Source organism: Nicotiana tomentosiformis, chromosome 5, assembly GCF_000390325.3.
Source record: "Nicotiana tomentosiformis chromosome 5, ASM39032v3, whole genome shotgun sequence".
In the NCBI taxonomy this organism is placed as follows: Eukaryota; Viridiplantae; Streptophyta; class Magnoliopsida; order Solanales; family Solanaceae; genus Nicotiana; species Nicotiana tomentosiformis.
Genome location: NC_090816.1, coordinates 61,569,701 through 61,594,032, shown reverse-complemented (window position 1 = coordinate 61,594,032; position 24,332 = coordinate 61,569,701). Strand labels below are relative to the sequence as shown.

General features: G+C 40.6%; 2 protein-coding genes and 1 long non-coding RNA gene across 3 annotated transcripts; all 3 read left to right on the top strand.

Moving 5' to 3' along the window:
• Nucleotides 1-4,850: 4,850 nt before the first annotated feature.
• LOC138892446 (uncharacterized) lies at nt 4,851-6,306 on the top strand. Its single transcript, XM_070176162.1, has 2 exons — nt 4,851-5,056; nt 6,057-6,306. Exons 1-2 carry the CDS (start codon nt 4,851-4,853, stop codon nt 6,304-6,306), a joined length of 456 nt encoding a protein of 151 aa, XP_070032263.1.
• An 836-nt stretch (nt 6,307-7,142) lies between these two features.
• Nucleotides 7,143-7,643, top strand: LOC138892445 (uncharacterized). The gene has a single exon (XM_070176161.1). The coding sequence runs from the start codon at nt 7,143-7,145 to the stop codon at nt 7,641-7,643; it is 501 nt and encodes a 166-aa protein (XP_070032262.1).
• Nucleotides 7,644-7,938: 295 nt separating this feature from the next.
• Nucleotides 7,939-9,393, top strand: LOC117273436 (uncharacterized). Its single transcript, XR_011408123.1, has 2 exons — nt 7,939-8,062; nt 9,069-9,393. It is a non-coding gene; the product is annotated as an uncharacterized lncRNA (long non-coding RNA).
• Nucleotides 9,394-24,332: the final 14,939 nt, after the last annotated feature.

Below are 24,332 nucleotides of genomic sequence, written 5' to 3'. Positions count from 1 at the left end.
ACCGACCACCTCAGGGCAATTCTGCAGACTCTTCATCACCACCACTTGTATGCAAAGTTTTCAAAATGTGAATTTTGGCTTGAATCTGTTACATTCCTAGGTCATGTCATCTCCGGAGAAGGAATTAAGGTTGATCCTCGAAAGATTGCGGTGGCGAAGTTTTGGCCTAGACCTACTACTCCAACAGAGATTCACAGTTTCTTGGGTTTGGCCGGGTATTATAGGAGGTTCGTGGAGGGGTTCTCCACTCTTGCCTCTCCATTGACTAAATTGACGCAGAAGGTGGTTAAGTTCCAGTGGTCTGATGCTTGTGAAAGGAGCTTTCAGGAATTGAAATCAATATTGACTTCGACACCAGTATTGACCCTGCCAGAGGGTACTGAGGGGTTTGTGGTGTATTGCGATGCTTCAAGGATTGGTCTTAGGTGTGTATTAATGTAACATGGTAAGGTCATAGCATATGCTTCAAGGCAACTTAAGAATCATGAAAAGAACTATCCAACTCATGATTTAGAGCTTGCGGCGGTGGTTTTTCCATTACAAATTTGGCGTCATTATTTGTATGGAGTCCATGTAGATGTATTCACGGAACACAAGAGTCTTCAATACATTTTCAAGCAGAAGGAATTGAACTTAAGTTAGAGAAGGTGGCTTGAATTTCTCAAAGATTATGACATCGACATTTTGTATCATCCGGGGAAAGCTAATGTGGTGGCGGATGCTCTTAGTCGGAAATATATGGCTATTTTGGCTCACTTGGAGGCATATCAAAGGCCCTTGGCCCAAGAGGTTCACCAGTTGGCTGGTTTGGGAGTTCGTCTTACGGACTCTAGTGAAGGGGGAGTGATTGTGCGAAATAGGGCAGAATCATCGCCTATGACGGAGGTCAAGGAGAAGCAATACAATGATCTAGTGTTGGTGCAGTTGAAGGAAGGGATTTATAAACATAAGACTACGAGTTTTTCTCTTGGCATGGATGACGGTACATTATGGTACCAAGGGCGGTTATGTGTTCCAAACGTAGATGGTTTTTGGGAAAGAATCATGGCAGAAGCTCATACTTCTAGATATTCCGTGCACCCAGGTTCTACGAAAATGTATCATGATCTCAAGGAAGTATACTGGTAGAATGACATGAAGAGGGGTGTGGCGGACTTTGTGGCAAAATGTTCAAACTACCAACAGGTGAAGGCCGAGCATCAAAGGCCCGGTGGGTTAGCATAGAGTATAGAAATTCCAATGTGGAAATGGAAAATGATCAATATGGATTTTGTGGTAGGGTTGCCGTGCACTCCGCGTAAGTTTGACTCAATTTGGGTGGTCGTGGATCGACTCACGAAATCAGCTCACTTCTTACCAGTTAAATCCACCGACACTGTTGAACAATATGCTTAATTGTATATTAAGGAAATAGTCAGGCTTCATGGCACTCCAGTTTCCATTATTTCCGATAGAGGGGCCCAATTCACAGTTAATTTTTGGAAGAAATTTCAGCAAGGTTTGGGTACACAGGTAAATCTTAGCACGACTTTTCATCCTCAGACTGACGGGTAAGCAGAGCGGACTATTCAGACGCTTGAGGACATGTTGTGTGCGTGTGTGCTTGACTTCAAGGGTAGATGGGATGATCATTTGCCGCTCATAGAATTTGCTTATAACAACAGCTTCCATGCCAGTATTCAGATGGCGCTGTTTGAAGCCTTGTATGGTAGAAGATGTAGATCGCCGATTGGGTGGTTCGAGGTTGGAGAAGATGAACTAATAGGACCAGACCTTGTGCATCAGGATATGGAAAAGGTTAAGATTATAAAAGAGTGGTTGAGAACTGCTCAGAGTCAACAAAAATCCTATTCGGATGTTCGTTGCAGATACTTAGAGTTCAAGGAAGATGATTGGGGTGTTCTTGAAGGTATCTCCCATGAAGGGGATCATGCGGTTTGGAAAGAAAGGGAAATTAAGTCCGAGGTATTTCGGGCCGTATAGAATCATTCAAAGAATAGGTTAGGTGGCGTACAAGCTTGAGCTACCACCTGATATTTCATTAGTGCACCCGGTATTCCATATGTCCATGTTGAAGAAGGTAGTTGGAGATCCGTCCGCTATTGTGCCAGTTGAAACCATCGAGGTTAGTGAGGAACTTTCATATGAAGAGATTCCGGTTGCTATCCTTGACAGACAGGTCCGAAAGTTGAGGAACAAACAAATTGCATCTGTAAAGGTATTATGGCGAAACCAGCAAGTCGAAGAAGCTACTTGGGAAGCCGAGAATGAAATGAAAGAGAAGTAACATCATTTATTTGAATAGCCATGTAATAGCTCTATAAAGTTGCCCCACCCCCCCCCCCCCCCAAAAAAAATTTGTATCATTTTTTTGGCTAATATAAAGACACTCCTTTCTAGCTATATGTCCCCCATGAGGCTTCGGTTAGTGTTATTTTGCATTCTGTTGTGTCATTTAAATCTATATATGTTGCTAAGGTGTGCTTCGAGGGTTCTCTGACAGGTGGAGAGGCCTAATTACAAAGGAAACTCTGACAAAATTTTCAAAAAATTAGGAAGTTAGGTAAATTTGGGGCTGATGGTATGTGGCATAACTGAAACTGTGTTAAGTGAACCTTGATCCTCATTCGAGGACGAATGATCCTACATGGGGAAGGATGTAAGGACCCGTAAAATTTTTAACCAAAAACTCGGGGTTTCATGGTGCAAAGATAGATTCTCGCAAGCTCGCCGCGGTTCGCACTTTTTGGACTAAATAGTACCCTACGGACTTAGAGGAAAATGTTTCGTAGAAGAAAGCATTTCTGCGGCCCATTATGCGGCCACATAATCACTCTACGGACCGCATAATGGCCGCAGAGTGAAGCAGAAAGTTTGGCCAATTTGATGTCAGTTTTGCGGTCGATTATGCGACCGCATAATCGATATGCGGACCGCATATCGGTTGCTTGGGTTTTTGTGGAAGGAGTTCTGTGGTGCATTATGCAACCGCAGAACAAGTATGCGGACCGCATACTGGTCGCATACCTGGGCCGAAAGTTCAGGCCCCTGAGGGCTTTTTCTGTGGTCACTTTGCGGATCACATAACCATTATGCGGTCGCATATGCGACCGCAGACCTGTGTTAGGGCACCCATTTTCTTAACTTAAAACCCGACCCCCATTCCGTTAAAACACCCCATTAGTCTATTTTGAAGCTCATTTCTGATATTTCTAGAGTGAGAGAGAGGGTTCTAGAGGGTTCTGATATTTCTAATTTTTCATCAAATTGATCTTCAACCATCACTCAAAGCCTTGGAAATATTCAAGTAGAGCACCAAAATTCTTCACCCTAAAGGGTAAGGCTTCATCACCCCAGCTCTTAATTTCAAACATAGCTATAATGGGGTACTAGCGTGATACTTCATGGGTATGAGGGTGTTTTATCTTGCATGCATGTGTGATAAAGAGTGTGGGGAAAAAGTGAGTTAGAACCATTAACGTTTTCCTAATTCTGGGTTCAATTTGTATATTGCTTAAATCGATTGAGGTTGCTAAGGGTTCCAGATAATTGTAGAGTCTAAAGAAGCGAAATTGAGGTATGTATGTCTAGCTAACTCTCTTCTTCCTAGAATCGAAGTCCTGGTGTCCGAATATTTGGCGTAAGTTCCGACTTGATCATACTAGCCTTCGTGTGTTGGGTTGGAAGATTCATGCTCCCTAATTGTTTTAGATGTTTACCATGTCATCATGCTACTTGAGAACGTTATTATGATTTTCCAAGTTCCTTCCCTTATATGTGTAATGCCTTATGTGATGATACTTATCGACATGAATGATGATGTTATTTGAACGGATAAAAAGGGAAAGACTCGAATTGTAAAATATTCCCAAGTGCCAAGAACTACATAATAAATGAGACTGTTTGTGCCATGTAACGAAAGATGGGAAAGAAATGTGAATTGAGTGAACAATTGAAAGAGGTTATGTCTCAAGTGAGATGGCTTAGCCGATCGGGCTGAGATCAGACGGCATGCTATATATATGGTGGAATTTGTGTTGGAATTATTGATTTACATTGTGAATATGGATATGTCTCACTTGAGATGGCTTAGCCGGTCGGGCCGAGACCGGACTCCTGTAAAGTCACGGTGGCATTGTGAGTTGTGGCATTTGGCACTAAAGATTATTAACCTAAAAAGATGGGAAGATTGAATCGGAAACTATGTGATCCTTACTTGGTGTTTCTGTGTATTTCTGTGAAGCACTTATTGATTATTATGACTGCCTTCTCCTTGTTTCACTGTTCATTCTACTAAGATTGGTGTTTGCCTTACATACTAGTGCTATTCGACAGTACTAACGTCCCTTTTGCCGGGGGCGCTACATCTTTGAATGGGTGTAGATGATTTCATCGCAGATAAAGCTAATCACAGATAGTGGTGCCCTCCCTCACACTCATCACAACAGTCTTGGTAAGCCCCATTTCCTCCTGGGGTCATGTAGTCCTTCTTTTGTAGAAGTTTTCACATTTTGAGGTATAGCCGGGGCCTTGTTGCCGGCATGGTCATGTTGGTCTTTTGTATCCTTAGAGGCTCTGTAGACGTTTATGTGGGTCATGTATGGGTATCGGAGTGGTCACTGGACTAAGTTATATTTGGACACTTAACTATGGCATAATATATATAATGAAAAATGGACTAGCAACGTTTATTTATTTATATAATTTATCTCTCCCTTATTTAACAAATGGTGATGCATTCCCTTTTTGGATTATGAATGAGTCAGGTAGGGAAGGTCTAATAGGCTTGCTCGACCGGGTTCACTCGGTTAAGCGCCGGTCGCACTCCCTGAGGTTGTGGCGTGACAGTTATGGACACCGATGCTGAGGCACCCACACTTGAGTATGTGCCTATTGTGAATGCATTTCCGGAGGTCTTTCCGGATGAGCTCCCTGGGATCCTCCCAGATAGGGAGATTGATTTTGGGGTTGATGTGATGCCAGGCACGCAGCCTATATCTATCCCACCCTACAGAATGGCACTGACAAAATTGAAGGAACTGAACGAGCAGCTGAAGTAATTATTAGAAAAGGGTTTCATCCTGCCGAGTGTGTCGCCTTGGGGCGCACCGGTCCTTTTTGTAAGGAAGAAAGATGGGTAATTGAGAATGTGTATTGACTATCGGCAGCTCAATAAGTCACGATCAAGAATAAATACCCACTACCAAGGATAGATGACTTGTTGACCAATTGCAAGGTGCTAAGTACTTCTCCAAGATCGATTTAAGATCCAGGTATCACCAATTGAAGATCAGGGAGCAGGATAGTCCGAAAACAGTTTTCAGGACCCGGTATGGGCACTTTGAATTTCTGGTAATGTCTTTTGGGCTAACAAATGCCCCAGTAGCTTTCATGGATCTTATGAATCGAGTGTTCAAGCCTTTCCTTGACTTATTCGTGATAGTGTTTATTAACGATATTCGGGTATATTCACGAAGTCGAGAGGACCATGCCGATCATCTCAGGGCAGTTCTACAGACTCTATATCAACACAAATTGTATGTAAAGTTTTTGAAATATGAATTTTGGCTTGAATATGTTATATTCTTGGGGCATGTCGTCTCCAGAGAAGGAATTAAGTTTGATCCACAGAAGATTGCAGCTGTGAAGAATTGGCCTAGTCCTACAACTCCAACAGAGATTCGTAGTTTTTTGGGCTTAGCTGGATATTACAGGAAGTTTGTGGAGGGGTTTTCTACTTTTTCCTCTCCGTTGACTAAATTGATGCAAAAGGGGGTTAAGTTCCAATGGTCAAATACTTATGTAAGAAGCTTCCATGAGGTGAAATCAAGATTGACTACGACACCGGTATTGACCCTACCAGAGGGTACAAAAGTGTTTGTGGTATATTGTGATGCTTCAAGAATCGAAATTGGGTGTGTATTAATGCAACATGGCAAGGTGATAGCCTATGCTTCTAGGCAACTCAAGAATCATGAAAAGAATTATCCAACACATGACTTAGAGCTTGCAGCGGTGGTCTTTGCGTTAAAGATTTGGTGTCATTATTTATATAGGGTCCATGTGGATATATTCATGGACCATAAGAGTATTCAATATATTTTCAAACAGAAGGAATTAAATCTGAGGCAGAGAAGGTGGCTTGAGTTACTCAAGGATTACAACATCAATATTATGTATCATCTGGGGAAGGCTAATGTTGTAGCGGATGCTCTTAGCCGGAAATCTATGGATAGTTTGGCTCACTTGGAAGCATATCACCTAGTTTGGGAGTTCGTCTTACGGATTCTAGTGAACGAGGAGTGATTGTGCAAAATAGGGCCGAATCATCGCTTGTTGTGGAAGTCAAGGAAAAGCAATACAACGATCCATCGTTGGTACAATTGAAGGAGGGGATTCATAAACATAAGACCATGGTATTTTCTCTTAGTATGGAATATGGTACACTAATGTACCAAGGGCGACTATGTGTTCCAAACGTGGATGGTCTCCGGGAAAGAATCATGACTGAGGCTCACACTTCTAGGTATTCCGTACACCCGGGTTCTACAAAGATGTACCATGATATTAAGGAAGTCTACTGGTGGAATGATATGAAGAGGAATGTAGCGTACTTTATGGCAAGATGTCCAAATTGTCAGCAAGTGAAGGCCGAACACCAAAGGCCGGGTGGGTTGGCACAGAACATAGAAATTCCGTTGTGGAAATGGGAGATGATCAATATGTACTTTGTGGTAGGACTACCTCGCACTCCTTGCAAGTTTGACTCAATTTGGGTGATTGTGGATCGACTAACGAAATCAACACATTTCTTGCCTGTTAAGGCTACCGACACAGCGGAACAGTATGCTCAGTTGTATATCAAGGAAATAGTCAGGTTGCATGGCACTCCTGTTTCTATTATCTCAGATCGAGAGGCACAGTTCACGGCTAATTTTTGGAAGAAGTTTCAGCAAGGTTTGGATACTCGAGTGAATCTTAGTACAACCTTTCACCCACAGACTGACGGGCAGGCAGAGCAGACTATTCAGACGCTCGAGGATATGTTAAGAGCTTGTGTTCTTGATTTCAAAGGTATCTGGGATGATCATTTGCCGCTCATAGAATTTGCCTACAACAACAATTATCATGCTAGTATCCAGATGGCACCGTTCGAGGCTTTATATGGTAGGAGATGTAGATCTCCCATTGGATGGTTCGAGATTGGGGAAGCATTATTAATAGGACATGAGCTCGTACATCAAGCTATGGAGAAGGTTAAGATCATTAGAGAACGGTTGAAAACTCCTCAGAGTCATCAAAGGTCCTATTCGGATGTGCGTCGCAGGGATTTAGAGTTCAAAGAAGATGATTGGGTATTCTTGAAGGTTTCCCCTATGAATGGTGTAATGCGGTTGGGTAAGAAAGGGAAATTGAGTCTGAGGTATGTCGGACCATACATAATTATTCAGAGGATTGTCCACGTGGCTTACATGCTAGAACTACCTCCAGAGATGTCTTTAGTGCACCCGGTGGTTCATGTATCCATGTTGAAGAAGGTGATTGGAGATCCGTCGCTTATTGTTCCGGTTGAGACTATTGATGTTAATGAAGAACTGACGTATGAAAAAATTCCATTTGCCATTATTCATAGGCAAGTTTGAAAGTTGAGAAATAAAGAAATTCCCTCTGTGAGAGTGTTATGGAAAACCCAACAAGTTGAAGAGGCCACCTGGGAAGCTGAGGAAGAGATAAAGAAGAAGTATCCTAAATTATTTGAATAGCTATGTAATTGTGTCCATGATGTTGAATAGTTATGCGGCCCATTTTGCGGACCGTAGAAGCGTTATGCTGTCGCATATGCGACCGCAGATCTATGTCGGGACTTCATTTTTCCAATTTTATAACCCGACCCTAATTTCATTTATCTAGCCTAAGGGTTCATTTTTGGGGGATGACCTGACATTTTAAAGAGAGGAGAGAGCTATTCTAGAGAGAGGGAGGGAGGACTAAGGATTTCGCTACTCTACTTTTATCAAACCATGGAATTCCATCAAAAGGAACTTGCTAGGGCTTTAAAAAGGTAAGAATTGCTTCCCCCAATTCGTCAATTTCGGGTTTGGGTTGATTATGGGTGATGAGAGAAGATTTATCACATGTATGAGCTAATAGAGACTGTGGGGAGGTTGTTGAACCATCTTGGGTGGTTTTGTTCTTAAATTAGTTGGGGGAAAGGTCAGGTCATAATCGTAACAGCCCTTGTCATGCGAATTCCTCAAATCGTGCTTATAATTCTCTCCTCCTCTATATATTGGCATCGTTAGGAGTGTTGGGACATTATTATGGCACTACGAAAAGCTTTTTCAAGGTATGAAGTCTAACCGCTTCTTCTAGTATCGGAATTATCGAATTCTTGTAAAATTCTGTCATGTGTAAACGAACTTGAAACGCTATTGACGTGGGGTATTCAAACTAGAAAAATTGATTCCCTATTGGCATAACGTGTTAGAACCTTCGTGTGTTAATGATTCTCTATTTTTGGACTTAATTATGTTATACCCCTTTTTGGGAGGAAGAATTTGTATGAACTCAATGTGATTAAACATTCATTTCTCATATGATGAGACCTTGTGAACTTACACTTGCTAAGGCCAAAGGTGCCAAATGGTTGATTTAAAAAGGGAACTCTTTTGTACAAACTAATATTATTTTGGGAATCGAAGATGTGGCATTATGAATACACCTCCACCCGCATACATTGGGGTGAGGCGGCATGGCCTCTTTGTGTAGAGATTCTGGTATTGTGATTGCACCTCCACCCGCATACGTTGGGGTGAGGCGACATGACCGCTTTGTGTAAAGGTAGTTGTAGAGGATCCCCGACTTATGAATTTATAAATGCTATCAAAAGCGCTTAATACATTTGCTATGGCTTTAACGACTAACTAAGCCTCTTATTGTTACCATGATTCATCATCTTCATGTTGTATTTCCATGTCCTTGCATAGGTATTTGGTTTTTGTACTAGTACTATTTGACATATACTAACGTCCTTTTTGCCGGGGGCGCTGCATCTTTAATGGATGCAGGTGGTTCCATAGCAGGTGGTATTGGTCAATGATAGTAGCACAACCTCTCCTCAGCGGACTTCGTGAGCCCCACTTCATTCTGGGGTCCTGTGTCTCTTCGTTCCATGTACATAGTGTTTTGAAATATAGTCGGGATCTTGTTGCCAGTATTGTCGTAGTACTCTTTTGTTTCAATTACATATAGTGTGGGTTGTATCTTATTTTAGAAATTGAACTAAACTTGTTGTAATTGTATTATCTGTCCCACTTTAACCACAAATATATAGTGTACTATTTTTGGGACTTGTTAATGACGTAACTAATAGAAGTGAACTAGTATTATTCACATGACCTCTTGATGTTTAATTAATGATATATATGTATCTTATCTTTAATGATGGGTGGAAGGTATTGTACAGGATTTCTCGGCTAGGGTATCTTGGTTGAGCGTCGGTCACGCTCCTTGAGATCGGGGCGTGACATTGATATTGTATGTTATCCTCACTTCTTGAGCCAATTGTTTCCCTGATAACCTGGAATTATTAATGTTAAGTCAACTACATTGTCAACATATATAAGCTTCACTAGATAAATGCTTCTCTAAACTGAACAATCTGAACCTTGTTGAACTTCTGTAGCCAATTAAGGAACCTTAATGATTCTCTGCACATGTTCTGATCTTAGACCTTTCTGATATCTTACTGAGATTTTATGTATGTTTTACTAGTCTTACATTAATTAGAAATGCTACATGTTGATCTGTAACATACCCTTGATTTGTTTGATTTGATAATGTTAGAACTGTGGCTTTCATGTGCATTTAAAAGGTCTAATGCAAGTTTGTTATTACAAGTTTAACTTACTAGCTTAGTTGTTAGGTTGCCTGCTCTTCAAATACGTATTGTAATCATGTAATTTCATAAGACATCATTGTATATAGGCTTGAAAGTCTTCTGTTAATCTTCATGTTTATGTGTTTGCCTAGTTACACTTATAAACTCCACTGGACAAATGTTTTCTAAAATGATCAACCTAAGTCTTAATGAGTTTCTATCTTTAATGTAAAAAATGTGGTGATTCTATGTGTCAGCTGCTATCATGTTTAAGCCATACCCTTAACTCTCCCTTAAGGTACTGCTAAAAGCTACACCTATTGCATTTGTTGGGATTAGCAATGCTATTTGTTAATGTATCTAAACTAGACTTCATCATGATGTCTGTGTTATCACACTAACTAGATTGATGTAAATCATGTGGTGATTCCATGTGTCAGTTGCTATCTTGTTTAAGCCATACCCTTAACTCTCCCTTAAGGTCTTGCTAAAAACTACACTTGTTGCATTTGTTGGGATTAGCAGTGCTATTTGTTAATGTATCTGAACTACACTTCATCATGATGTCTGTGTTATCACACTAACTAGTCTGCCTGAACTGATTAATCAGCTACCAGAACCATGTCTGCGTAATGTATGTGAAATCTTCGTTGTTCATATGATTTGAACCCCATGTAATCAACTCATTATCCCGGTCTTAGATCACCTGCTCATTCTGCAACCCTATAGCCTATAAAGAACATCACTATATATATGTTTGAGCATTTTCTTGTTAGCCTCTACATTTAGGTGTTTTGATTCATGAACCTCATATTTGCCTCTTCATCTGAAGGGACTTAAGTTTGAGCTGCTATAATGTTCCCTTTAAACTATATCATATCATAAAGAACAAGCTGAATCTTGATAGATTAATATCATAGAAATTTGAATATAAGTTAGCTATGATTCCTTATGAACTTAAGGGAAACTCACTAACATTTGCTTGCCCTGTTTGGAATAGATATTGTATCATGCTTGGCTGAGTACCTTGACTCGTAATAAGTTAGTATGAATCTAAGGTCTTGAACTTGAAAGGATGAGTGATCATGTTATTAGCTTGGATTAAATTAAAATTGACCTCTTTGCCTATATAAGTACTTGTGTTGGTATTGTTGCTTTTAGGAAAATATGGACAAGATTGTTAGTCCACATATCTAGTAGAAATGAAGATTTATACAATGTGTTAACCTTTGACTATTCTGAACATAGTCTATTAATCATTAGTGTGCCGTGAACTTAGTTAAAGGTCCCTGCAAGTTTGGACCAATCAGTAGGATTAGTAAGGTCAAGAAACATGTCTGTTATACCTCCTTGGATCATTTAACTTAGTATTTTAAACTTGAATTAATTTACTAATGGTTACTATAACCTCCCATTGTTCTACATTTGCGGTTGGTTTCTCTGAGTATTCTTATATATGTTGAATAATAGTGTACATACCTGCAACAGCCTACATTCTTGTGTTTGAATGTTAATAATGTTCATATCCTTATGCTCTGCTGATAGTATTCTGTGATGTTTCTGTGTGACAATAAGTATTATATGAACCTTTGTCTTAACTGCCGCTACTATGTTAGTTATTAAAGTGAGTACTGCATTTATATCTTAATCTTTGGGGAAGGATGATTGTGAGTTACTAAGAGTATTTGGGGTGGGGCTTAGTTTGTGGATGTGGTGTCCTTTCTTGACATAAGCACTGCTCGGGGTTCTTGAGACCCTTGTAAACTCTGAAGTGCCAAGGATTCCAAGGGATTTCTTGTTCATGAGTTAGGTCTTACCCTAAGCTCTTAGTCATTGACCTTCATTAATCTTTTTAAGATTAATATAAATGAGTTTGGTCTTTACTCTCATAGTGTTTATTTATTACAACCTTATCTTATTGAGCCTCGTAGTGGTTTTACCATACTCTTAATCACATTTGTATGTTAATAGTTAATTGGGTATGTCACATCACTAATGTCTCTCTCTTCTTTTGCATGTATGATTGAACTGGCCTGCTGAGTTCTCTAGAATTTAGGCCCAAGTTCCATCCTAGAGTCCAAGTCGCTGAAGCCTGTTACTACTATGTTCGAAATCCGCTGGGCCTACATTTCTTTTGGGCCCAAATTCTGGGTCCAGTTCCCTTTCCTTTCCTCACTATTAGATAAACCGTACTCGTTATCTGTTTTTTGTATATATTGTGACACTAACGCTATTATTGAATGTTTTATGACACTTTAATCATTTTAAGAACCTTGGAAAGATAAGGCCCACAGGTAGTTAAAAGGAAAACCATTGTTTATACTATGTTAGTTATAAAACTTCTACAATTTGGTCGTTTATTTTTGCTATACAACATTTCATTGATATTTATTTTCGCTAACCGCTTTAATGAAGTTCTTTTGAGGTTTTAAAACTAATTTGAAAAGAAAACGAATCTTCTCTTGAAAGCCAGAAATGAAAGGATGATTATGAAGTTGGATTTCTATAAGCAAAAACCAAACACGGTCGGGGTTTAGTATCATCAAACTTCAACGAATTTTCTTCAAAACATAGCTACAAATTGAAACCAATTCCCAAAGGTATATTCAAGGCCCAATTTTCTAACAGTCTTTACTTTACTAGATTTATACAAATAGCCATATTATTTCTAAAGGTAAAGCATTCAAAACATAGCCACATTTTACAAATCTTTTCAAATCTTGTAGATGTAAATATTACAAAGACATTCCAAATCTTTTTAATCTTGTAGATGTAAACTTTTTTTAAATAGACTTTTACAAATTAAACTTATATTCTCCTTTCAAAGTACATATACTACTTTCTTTCAAAATAGTAGAATTTAAACAAGTATAGAGTTAGCCACTATTTTAAGCACCAAACTAAGTATAATATAGACATTTAATTTCCTAAACCTAGTATAAGTCCAATGGAGCTACCTCAGGTAAAATTTAGGGGATACCTAATACCTTCCCCTTAGAAGAACAAGAAAAGTTACTTAAATCTCACCGGTTATCAGATTAATAGGATAATAATCTAATTAATGAATAGGTACCCTATATACCTTTAAATATTAGGTGGCAACTCTCTTTCATCAACAACAGGGAAACCACTAGTTGAATCTAGTTTTTGACTCGTGCAAAATAGGGTGCAACATGCGGTACCCATTGTTATTCCTGGCCTTCAGGAGGCTTTGGCTCAGATTTTGACCATGTGCATGAGCTTGACACTGGCGGTTTTGGTTCAAGTTACACCAGATACCTCACAGGCTGGGGGAGGTGCCTAGACTTTTGCCGCTCGTACTCCAGAGTAGCTAGCTCAGGGTCATCAGACACCAGGGGTGTTATCTGTTCAGCCAGTGATTGGAGCGATTTGGGAGACTTAAACCGCTAGAGTTCAGCGGAGAGGAGTTAGAGGATGCTCAGGACTTTCTAGAGAGGTGTCAGCGGATCATAGTGGGTATTTTGGAGACCTGTGGAGTTGCATTTACTACTTTTCGGCTGATAGGGGCAGCCTACAGATATTGGCAAGCTTATGCGTTGAGCAGGCCAGTTGGCACAGCGCCACTTTCATGCCATGAGTGCTCAGTTCTCGTCTTAGAGAAGTTTGTCCCACATACCCGCAAAGAAGAGCTACATAGAGATTTGGAGCAGCTACGCCAGGGACCGATGACTGTGACTCAGTATATTATGAGGTTCAACGATCTAGCCTATCATGCTATATGGTTGGTTCCCAAAGAGAGAGAGGATTAGGAGGTTCATTAATGGCCTCAACTATGGCTATGATACAGTCTTGCTCAAAAGGCCGAGATGGATGGTAGGTTTGACCAGGTGGTCAAGATTGCTAGGCGCTTGGAGCAGGTTTGCAGGCTTGAGCGTGAGGAGAGTGAGTGAAAGAGGCCCCGTGGTTTAGGTGGTTTTAGGGGTACCTCGTGTGTAGGTTAGTCACATCATAGCAGGGGTCGTCCTTTTAGGCCCACTCAGATGGCTCGTCAGGTTCCTCTTGGTTCTTCAGCTAGCCACGGTTCTTAAAGTAGTCATCCAGTTCTGTCATCTTTTAGTGCACTTCTAGCATAGTCGTACCGTGCTCCGTGTTCAAGGTTTGTCAGTACCGGATTCTTCTAGTGGTTATTCTAGTTCTCAAGGTCCAATTCAGGCCCCACAGTCCTTCCTAGTTTGAGGTTGCTCTAATTGTGGAGAGTTAGGCATGTGAGGAAATATTACCCCCGTCATTACAAAGGTCCAGTGCAGTAAGGAGGCTAGACTATGACCCTTGCACCAGTCACTACACCACTCGCATAGCCAGCTCAGGGTGAAGGTCGTGCGGGTCGAGATTGCCTGGTGGGGGATGTGTAATGACCTAATCGGTCGTTTTGAGTTTAAGGTTCCGTTCAATGGTTCGAGGTCTTGAGTAGCTTTCTATTGTTTACTGTGACTTGCGTGCATGCTCAGATTTAATTTTCGGATGATTTGGAATGAATTCGGATGTGTGACTCTCGCTTTAGAAGCTAAACTTAAAAATGTTGACCGAGGTTTGACTTTTGTGAAAACAACCTCGGAATGGTATTTTGATAGCTCTGATAGGTTCACATTATGATTCTAGACTTGGGCGATGCCCAAAATCGATTTTGGAGGTCCGTAGGTTGATTCGTGTTGTTTTGCAGAAAGTTGGCAATTTAAAGGCTTTAAATTTTTACAAGTTTGACCGTAGGTTCACTTTATATCTATCATGTTTGGATTTCTGTTTTGGGACTTGGAATAATTCCTTTTTTCATTTGGAACTTTTTTGCAAAGTTTAGTGTCATTCCGAGTTGATTTGATAGGAATCACACGCGCGGTTGTGCTTTTAGAAGTTCTTGAGTTTCATGTTAAATTCATGTGTTTTGGGGTTTGATTCTTTGTTTCGGATGTTATCTTGATGATTTGATCGCACAAGAGAGTTCGTGTTATGTTTTTAGACTTGTGTTGATGCTGGTTTGGAGCCCCGAGGGCTTGGGTGAGTTTCGGACGTGTTGCGGAGTGTTTCGGACATGTTGCAGAGTGTTTGATAGAGTTGAGTTCTGCTGGTTTTTGCACATATGTCCCAGGTCTTGCAATTGCGAGATATGTATCGCAATTGTGATAATAGATGTATCTTGCTAGGTTCACATTTGTGATCCCAGTGATCGCATTTGCGTTGGGGTGGCCAAGGTAGCTGATTCGTATTTGTGATCACAGTGGTCGCATTTGCGAAGGTCATTTGTTCGCAATTGCGATGACAACAGGAATGGGAAAGCTTTCGCTTTCGTGATTGTTTCTTCACATTTGCGGGGTTCGCATTTGTGACTGGACAAAAGCTGAGGGACGGTATTTATGGTCTCATTTTCATATTTTGGAACCCTAGACTCGGTAGGAGGAGATTTTGAAGAGGTATTTTCATCTACCAACTTTGGGTAAGTGATTCTAATATATTTCCAATAATATTCTATCAATAAATCTTAGATTTTAACATCAAAATCATGTGATGCAAAGTGAAAATTGGTGAAACCTTGTCAAGTCTTTGAAAAATAAGAATTTGAATTTTGAGAGTCGATTTGGACTCAAATTTTGAAACTAATCACATATATGAACTCGTGGGATCATGGGCAGTCGGAATCTACCACTGGACCCGGATTTTGACCAAGCGGGTCTCGGGTTGACTTTTATTCACTTTTGAGCAATTGTGTAATGATCGTAGCTTTAATTATGGGAATTGATTTCTCATGCATCATTTGATGTTATTAAGTCAATTTTGGTTAGATTTGTGCCGAGCGGAGGTGAATTGTAAACGAAAAGCTATTTTTGAGAATTAATTGAGGGCTTTTGAGGTAAGTATCTTGCCTAAGGTTGTGTGGGGCAAATACCCCGTAGGGATTTGTTGGTTTATACTATTTTAACTACGTGAAAGACGTGTACCCAAGGTGACGAGTGTGTACATGGATTATATGTGAAAATTTGACCGGTTTAAACCCTTAGCTTCTTATGTTCATTAAAAATGATGTTGTCTTGTCATGTTAAATCATCCATTTGCTAAATTCACCCTTATGTGTCTTATTTGAAGTTGATTGATTCATGTTCTACCCTTGTTTCCAAATAAACTCTTATATGCCTTAATTGAAGTTGTTGCCTCTTTTATTGACATGTCACCTCTTCCGTAATTGCTTAACCATAATTTAAGTTATTGTTATCCCTTCCATTGTTGACTTATCCTTAATTGGAATCATTGTTATATGCTATCTCTCTGGTCGTCGAGTTGCACTTATTTGGAAGCACTGTTACATGTTATCCCTTCAATTGTTGAGTTACTCATATTGGATATCGTTGTTACACATTATCTCTCCCATTGTTGAGTTGTTATTATTTGAAACCATTATTACTTGCTATGTCTTTCATTGTGAGCTCGTTCTTCCGTTTCTCTATGCTTTATAATTCTTGTGTTGATTTACTTGTCGTACTCTCGTGTTATTATTGGTTTTTATTGTTGTACTCAGTTTTGTTGAGTTGAGGGCTATGTGTGGTTGTGGTATTGGAATTTGTTTTGAGGAAATGTTGTGGCATATGGGCACATGTGGTGCAAGTCATTATATTGTGTTGTTATGTTTTTGGCACACGTGATATTGGTAAGAGGATTATCGGGGTGTTCGCACTTGAGTTGTCCGTGCTATTGTTATTATTGATATTTGCACATGCGGCGTGAAAAGGCGAGATATATATGTGGGTTTGCGCATGTGATAAGACAAGGCAGGAATATTGTTATGCGCGTACGGAGAGACAAGACATGCATTTACTTTATTGTTGCGCATGTGACGAGACAAGGGGGCTATGTTAGGGATGATTTATGATGACTTGTGATGGCCTGGGGGCTTGGTTATTGATGTTAATTATGTAAGCGGTATGCCTACCTTGTGTGTGTTATGCATTTTATGTTTCGTTGTGTTGTTTCCTATGTGCCATTCATTGTCTACTCTTACTTGTTGACTCGAGTTGGGATAGAACACTTGCACAACCATACACGTAATTAATCACTCATATTGGTTTAAGAAGATAAGTCTGGATGTTTGTTGATCATTTACATGTATCCTCATTTCCTTGCCCTCTGTTTGAGAGTTGTACTATTGGCATGTGAGTTGTCCATGCGATTGCGAGTTATGGTTAGTGTTGGCACGTGAGTTGTCCGTGTGGTTATGAGTCATTGTTAATGTTGGTAGGTGAGTTGTCCGTGCGCATATGAGATATTGTCATTCCCTTAGCACGTGAGTTGTCCGTGTAGATATGAGGTATTAATGGTATTGGCACGTGAGTTGCTCGTGCAACACGTGAGTTGTCCGTGCGATTGTTAACTGTAATGTGGGCACAAGATGCCAAGTGATTAGGGTTCGTGAATTAGGACCCGTGAACTTATAATTATGATGTGTGGTACCTCGGGGAAATTCTTGAATAGATCTTGTGTGAAAGTGGTTGTTCTTATTGAGTTGTTATGTGTTTCCCTTACTTGGTTTTTACCGAACTTAAACTGTATTCCGCTTACCCTACAGTGTAATTACCAGTTTGTTCTTTGTTGATAAGTACTGCTTCTAGTTTTCTATTGCAAGCATTATAGTCGTTTACCATGCTTAGCTTTATACTGGTATTGTTCCTTGTCAGTTTCATATTTATACTTGAACTGGTTGTTATGTCTAGTAGGTGTCTTGACTATTCCTCGTGAATACTCTACCAAGGTTAGTATTGATACTTATTGGGTACCGTTGTGGTGTACTCACGCTACGCTTTCTGCACCATTTTGTGCAGATCCGGGTACTTTAGAGTTCGTTGATCGTTAGCTAGTTGGTGGGGCATTGCTATAGAGACTCAAGCTATATTTAAAGTCGTGTTTGCAGGCCTCGGAGTCACCTTCAGATATCTTACTTTGTACAATTTATTTCTATTCTGGAACAATTATACTTAGATATTTCCTAGAAAACTCAGTAGAGCTTATGACTTTTACTACCGGGTTTGGGATATTGTATTGTACCTGGATTGTTGTCTTATTACAAAAATTTATGTTTCATGCTTAATAATTGTTGTTGGTTAAATTCTATTATTAATCCAGAAGTTTTAGGCTTACCTTGTCTTAGAGACTAGGTGCCATCACGACATCCTACAGAGGAAAATTGGGGTCGTGATAAATTGGTATCAGAGCTCTAGGTTCATAGGTGCTACGAGTAACAAGCAAGTTTAGTAGAGTCTTGCAGATTGGTACGGAGCCACCAGTAGCTCTAGTTGGGGGATAAGCACCGAAGGCACCTGTTACTACCCTAGGACTTCAGGAGACTTTAACACAGTTCCTGAGCATGTTTGGTACATTGGCTCGGACGGGATTGATTCTGGTTGCACCAACTACTTCACAGACCGGGGGAGGAGCTCAGACTCCCACCGCCCATACTCCAGAGCAGCGAGTCCACGTTGGTTAGGTTTTAGGTGTCATGCCAGCACAGCCTGTTGTTTTGGTTCAACCCACAATTAGGGCAGCAACATCTGAGGAAGAACAACTTAGACTTGTGAGGTTCAAAAAGTATCACTCTTCTACTTTCAGTGGTTTGGCTTTAGAGAATGTACATGGTTTTCTAGAAGAGTGCCACTGTATTTTGCGCACCATGGGTATTGTGGAGACAAGTGGGGTTTCTTGTACTACATTCCAGCTTTTAGGAGCAGCATATCGGTGGTGGCTGGTTTACAAGGAGGGTAGCCCAGCTGATGTTGCTTCACTTTTATGTACTCAGTTTTCAGAGAGATTGTTCCCCAGACCCTTCGGGATACATGGCGCGCAGAGTTTGAGAAGATGCGCTAGGGTACAATGTCAGTGTCAGAATATGCTGTTAGATTCAGTGATTTGTCTAGACATGAACCTGCTTTGGTTTCTACATTTAGAGATCGAGTCTTCATGTTCATTCAGGGGCTCAATTATGGTATCCAATTCATCATGGCTTGGGAGTTGGAGACGGATGTTCCGTTTCATCAGGTGGTAGAGATCGCTTGTAGGTTAGAGGGTATGCGGGCTCAAGAGGGAGAGGACAGGGAGGCTAAGAGGCCTTGTGGACCGGGAGGATCTACTGGTCCCTATTTCTTAGGCAGGGTACGTCATGGTAGAGGTTTTGTGGGTCAGCCAGTTCAGTTTGCACTTCAGGCTTCACATGGTATTTCAGATATACATGGGTCTCAGAGTACCCGTACCGAATAGCTTCCACAGCCACGCCAGCGGAGAGGTTGCTTTGAGTATGGAGATATCAGCCATATGGTGAGAGATTGTCCTAGACTCCGGACAGATATGGCACAACGGGGTATTCAGGCTATGAGTTCTACTCCAGTTGCTGCTATACTCGCACCGCCAGCTAGGGTTGGAGGTCAAATGGGTAGAGGTCGCCCTAGAGGGGGAGACCATGCCCATTGTTACACTCTTTCGTATTGGACAGAGGCCGATGCACTAGATGATGTCATTACAGGTATGGTTTCAGTTGAGTATAGAGATGCATTCGTGTTATTTTGATCCGATCCCATTTATTAGTAAGATTCATCCTACCTTGCTCCATATATGGTTGTGTTTTGTGATTCTTGTACTATGTTCATGTGTCCACGCTAGTTAGGGAATTCAATCATGATAGCCCATGTCTACCGTCCTTGTTTAATTGCTATTGGGTGTCACGAGGCTTGGGTGGACTTTTTATTAGTTAAACATGGTAGGATTTGATGTGATCTCCGGATGGTTTCCCTCGACTTATGGTTTTGGTGTTCTATAGGTATGAGAAGTTTGTTTCGTATTGTGGTTTTGGTTCTACGGGGTTAGTTGATAGAGTGTCTTAGTTAATGAGATGTTTATTCTACTTGTTATTTTGAGTTAAGGATGGGGACCTGGTGTTTTGTAAATAGGTGTATTAGTGTCAGGCTATATGCCGCGGTGAGGTCATATTAAGGTAAGATCTGTTGTGGTTGTTGCGTGTGTCTCGCTTCTTCCTTGTGGATTGGATCCGTAGTATGGTATCTATGAGGAGATGTGCCTATTTTTCTTGTTTGACGATTCTCTCATGCGTTCCTCTTTTCATATTCAGTCACATTCGAATTGGGCTTGTTGGGTTTGGATTGCGATGTATGTGCCCAGGATGCGCTTGAGGTGGCTTGTTGATCGGATGAGTAGTTATGAGTTTTGCATGTCTCTTGCATTATTTTTTGCATTATGAAGGTTTGGGACAAGGATTCTAGTCGATACGAGTCTATTGCCGGTACCGGGCAGCTATTGCGGTCAGAGTTGTTGCTATGGGCATATGGATGATGTGTTATTGTCATACCCCAACCTTGGGGAGCGCGATCGGCGCTCAACCGAGATATCCCAGTCAAGCAAGCCTACTTGATGCCTTCTACCCGACCTTACCCGTGAATAAAGTGAAGATGTATTCCATTGATTAGACAATGAGAAGGTCACATGAACAACACCAATTTCATTACCATTAGTTACTTCGTTTACAATTTCCAAAAGTATAGAAGTGGGAACATGTGATACATATACAACATTTCTAGTTTAACTTTCTAAAATCATGATACAACCCACACTATGTCTACGGAGCCTCTAAGAGATACAAAAGAGTACTATATTGGTGTCGGCAACAAGGCCCCCGGCTATACCTCAAAACACTATACATAAGGAACAAAAGATACAAGAACCCAATATGAAGCGGGGCTCACCATGTCAGCTGAGAAGAGGGTGTACCGCTATCACTGATTGATGATGCCTGTTGTGGAACCAACTGCATCCATTAAAGATCAAGCGCCCCCGGCAAAAGGGACGTTAGTACATATGGAATAGTACTAGTATGTAAGACTAAACACCCTCTCAATGAATCGAGTAATAGTACAAGGAGGAATAAACATAGCATCAATGGGAGCCTCAACCAATATTAAAGCATCAATATAAGAGAAAATATCAATATATTTAAGTTGGGAGATCATTAGCACCGATATACCACTGTTTTTGTAGCACGGAGTCCGATATTCGCCCGATCGACTAAGTTGTCTCACCCAAAGACATCCAATCACAATACCACCATGCGTGCAGCATGGCGTCCGATCTCGGCCTGATTGGCTAAGCCGTCTCACCACTATGCCGTGTGGATCGACATCACATTCTGATAGTAATCATTTCATCCCAATTAAGGCGAATAATCTCAACAGAACAATCTCATCCCAATTAGGAAAATAATATCAACACATCAATCACGGGGATTTACCCCTCAATCATTCCTACACCGGCACGTGTAGTTTCGGGCTTAGGTCATTTCAACCTACCCTTCCTCGGTGACTAAATGATACTCCCAAAGCATTTATTATATAATGAAGTTATAACTCATTTCATAATCTTTCACACTTCCTTTCGTTGCATTGACTCCATGGGCCACAGGTGTAATTTTCATTCTTGGCACGATGGACACATTTTATATTTCATACTCACTTCTTTCATTTTCAAACATCATCATAGATTATCAACAATAAGGGAATTTGTAATCAAGACGTTAAACATGTATATGAGCAATAGAAGTCTTAAACACATTGAGTTTTCCATCCAAGAATAAGGCATAATAAATCTTGCATTTGAACCATGAATTGAATTTTAGCATTATGATACATAAACCATACTTGAATACATTCTCGAAGGAGAGCATAATACAAAAGGAGCAAATGAAACTCATTTTGAGCATGTAATTTTCGACAAAAATACTTATTTAAAATTACTGAATATATTAGGAATGAATTAGAACATGGGAATTAGGAACTTGGGCCAACCATACTTGAATCTTACGAGAACATCATGGAATTCGACTCTACAAGAGAAGTTTAGCCAACATTCCTCGCTTGAGATTTACTTAGGTTACTATAATGTCCAAACACTCCTAGCAATTTCAATCTATAGGAAAATGATAAAAATCGAATCATAATTTGAAAGATTCTCATGATATAACTCTCTTGGGAATTTCTTCAAATACCTATTATGCAAAATCGACTACAAGGCTCTACAATGGTAATCCCTTCCTCCCTCAATCAATTTCAACAATAATATACCCGGAATAGTTCAACAACCCCACATACCACCTCCTATTGGCATATGCATGGCCTATCTCCAACTCCACAACTTACTTAAACCCATAACAATTGCATGAAGGTTTTAGGACAAGGTCTTACCTAAATAGTTGATGGTCTAGAGACTGATTCCCTTGAATCATCAAATTTGGGGCAAGAATTGAGGATCAAAGCACTTTGGGATTCCTGCTCTCTCTCTAAATCACTCCTTTCTCTTTAAAATATCCGTTTAAACCAGCCAAAATAACCACAAAGTCGTTTTATAAGAAATGGAGTTGGGTTATAAAAATAGAAAATGGACCCTCTGAACTCAGCTATACAACCGCAACGTGCACCACAGATTAGGTCTGTGGCCCACATAAATGGTCCCAAAAACTGGGTTATTCGGATTAGGTCTACGGCAGGTCTGCGGTTCGCATACTAGTTATGCGGTCGTATAACGCACTGCAAAAATCTCCCTCCGAAATGTTTTCATGCTGAATCTGCGACGGATGTGCAGCGCGTGAAATGATTATGCGGTCGCATAATGGCCTCCAATAATTGGCTTTGTTCCTGTTGTGCTCTGTGGCAAATCTGCAGCCCATAGAGTGGTTCTGCAGTCGCATAGTGCACTGCAGAAATGGCATGTTCTGTAAAAATTACTCTTCAACTCCCCAACGCACTGTATAACCCAAAACGTCTGTATCGCTACAACCCTCAAACAGTTCTCCCACCTTGGCACCACGAAACCCCGAGTTCTAGGTAAAATTTCTTTTAGGGGGCCTAACATCCTCCCCCGCTTTAGATCATTCATCCCCGAATGAGAAGCAGAGTCCACTTAAGAACACCCAATATAATTCATCTCTTCTTTCACACATCTCCAGCCCCCATAGTTTGGCTAACTCCTAAATTTTCCTGCAATTTCGGCAGAGTTTTCTCTGTAATTGAGCCTATCCACCTGTCAGAGAATCCCAGAAACCAATCCTAGAAACATATATATAATCCAATGAAGTAATGTAGCATGGAAACAACACCAACTGTGACCTCATAAGCAATATATTACCAGAAAGGAGCAGCCTTGACATAAAATGTACAAGTGGAACATAAGTTATAGAAAGTAAGCTCTTAGCATTTTTATTGAACACAACTACATAGTTATTCGAACAAATGTGGATACTTCTTATTCATCTCTTCCTCGACCTCCTAAGTGGCCTCTTCCACATGTGGATTTCGCCATAACACTTACATGGAGGCAATCGCTTTATTCCTCAGCTTTCGGACTTGCCTATCAAGAATGAAAATCGAAATCTCCTCACAAGTCAATTCTTCATTAACCTCAATAGCCTCAACCGGGACAATGAGCGATGGGTCTCTAATCACCTTCTTTAACATGGATAGATGAAACACCGGGTGCACTAAAGACATCTCTGGAGGTAGCTCAAGCCTGTAGGCCACCTGACCAACCCTCTGAATGATTTTGTATGACTCGACATACCTGGGACTCAATTTCCCCTTCTTCCCAAACCGCATTATTCCCTTCATCGGGGAAACCTTATAAAATACCCAATCATCCTCTTTGAACTCCAAATCCCTACGACGCACATCCAATTAGGACTTCTGATGACTCTGAGTAGTTTTCAACCGTTCCTTAATGATCTTAACCTTCTCCATAGCCTGATGTATGAGGTCTGAGCCTATCAATTTTGCTTCCCTAACCTCGAACCACCCAATAGGAGATCTACATCTCCTACCATATAGAGTCTCAAATGGTACCATCTGAATGTTGGCATGGTAACTACTATTGTAGGAAAATTCTATGAGCGGAAAATGATCATCCCAGCTACCCTTGAAGTCAAGAACACAAGTGCGCAGCATATCCTCGAGCGTCTGAATAGTCCGCTCTTCCTGCCCATCGGCTTGTGGATGGAAGGTTGTACTAAGATTCACCTGAGTACCCAAACCTTGCTGAAATTTCTTCCAAATATTTGTTGTGAACTGTGCCCCTTAATATGAGATAATAGAAACCGGAGTGCCATGCAACCTGACTATTTCCTTGATAAACAACTGAGCATACTATTTTGTTGTGTCAGTGGCCTTAACATGTAATAAGTGTGCAGATTTTTTGAGTCGGAGCACAATCACCTAAATAGAGTCGAGCTTATGAGGTGTGCGAGGTAATCGCACCACAAAGCCCATATTGATCATCTCCCACTCCCAAATCCAAGTGAAGGTGTTCAGCCTTCACTAGTTGACAATTTAGACACCTCGCCACAAAGTACGCTACATTTCTCTTTATATAACTCCACCAGTATACTTCCTTAAGATCATGGTACATC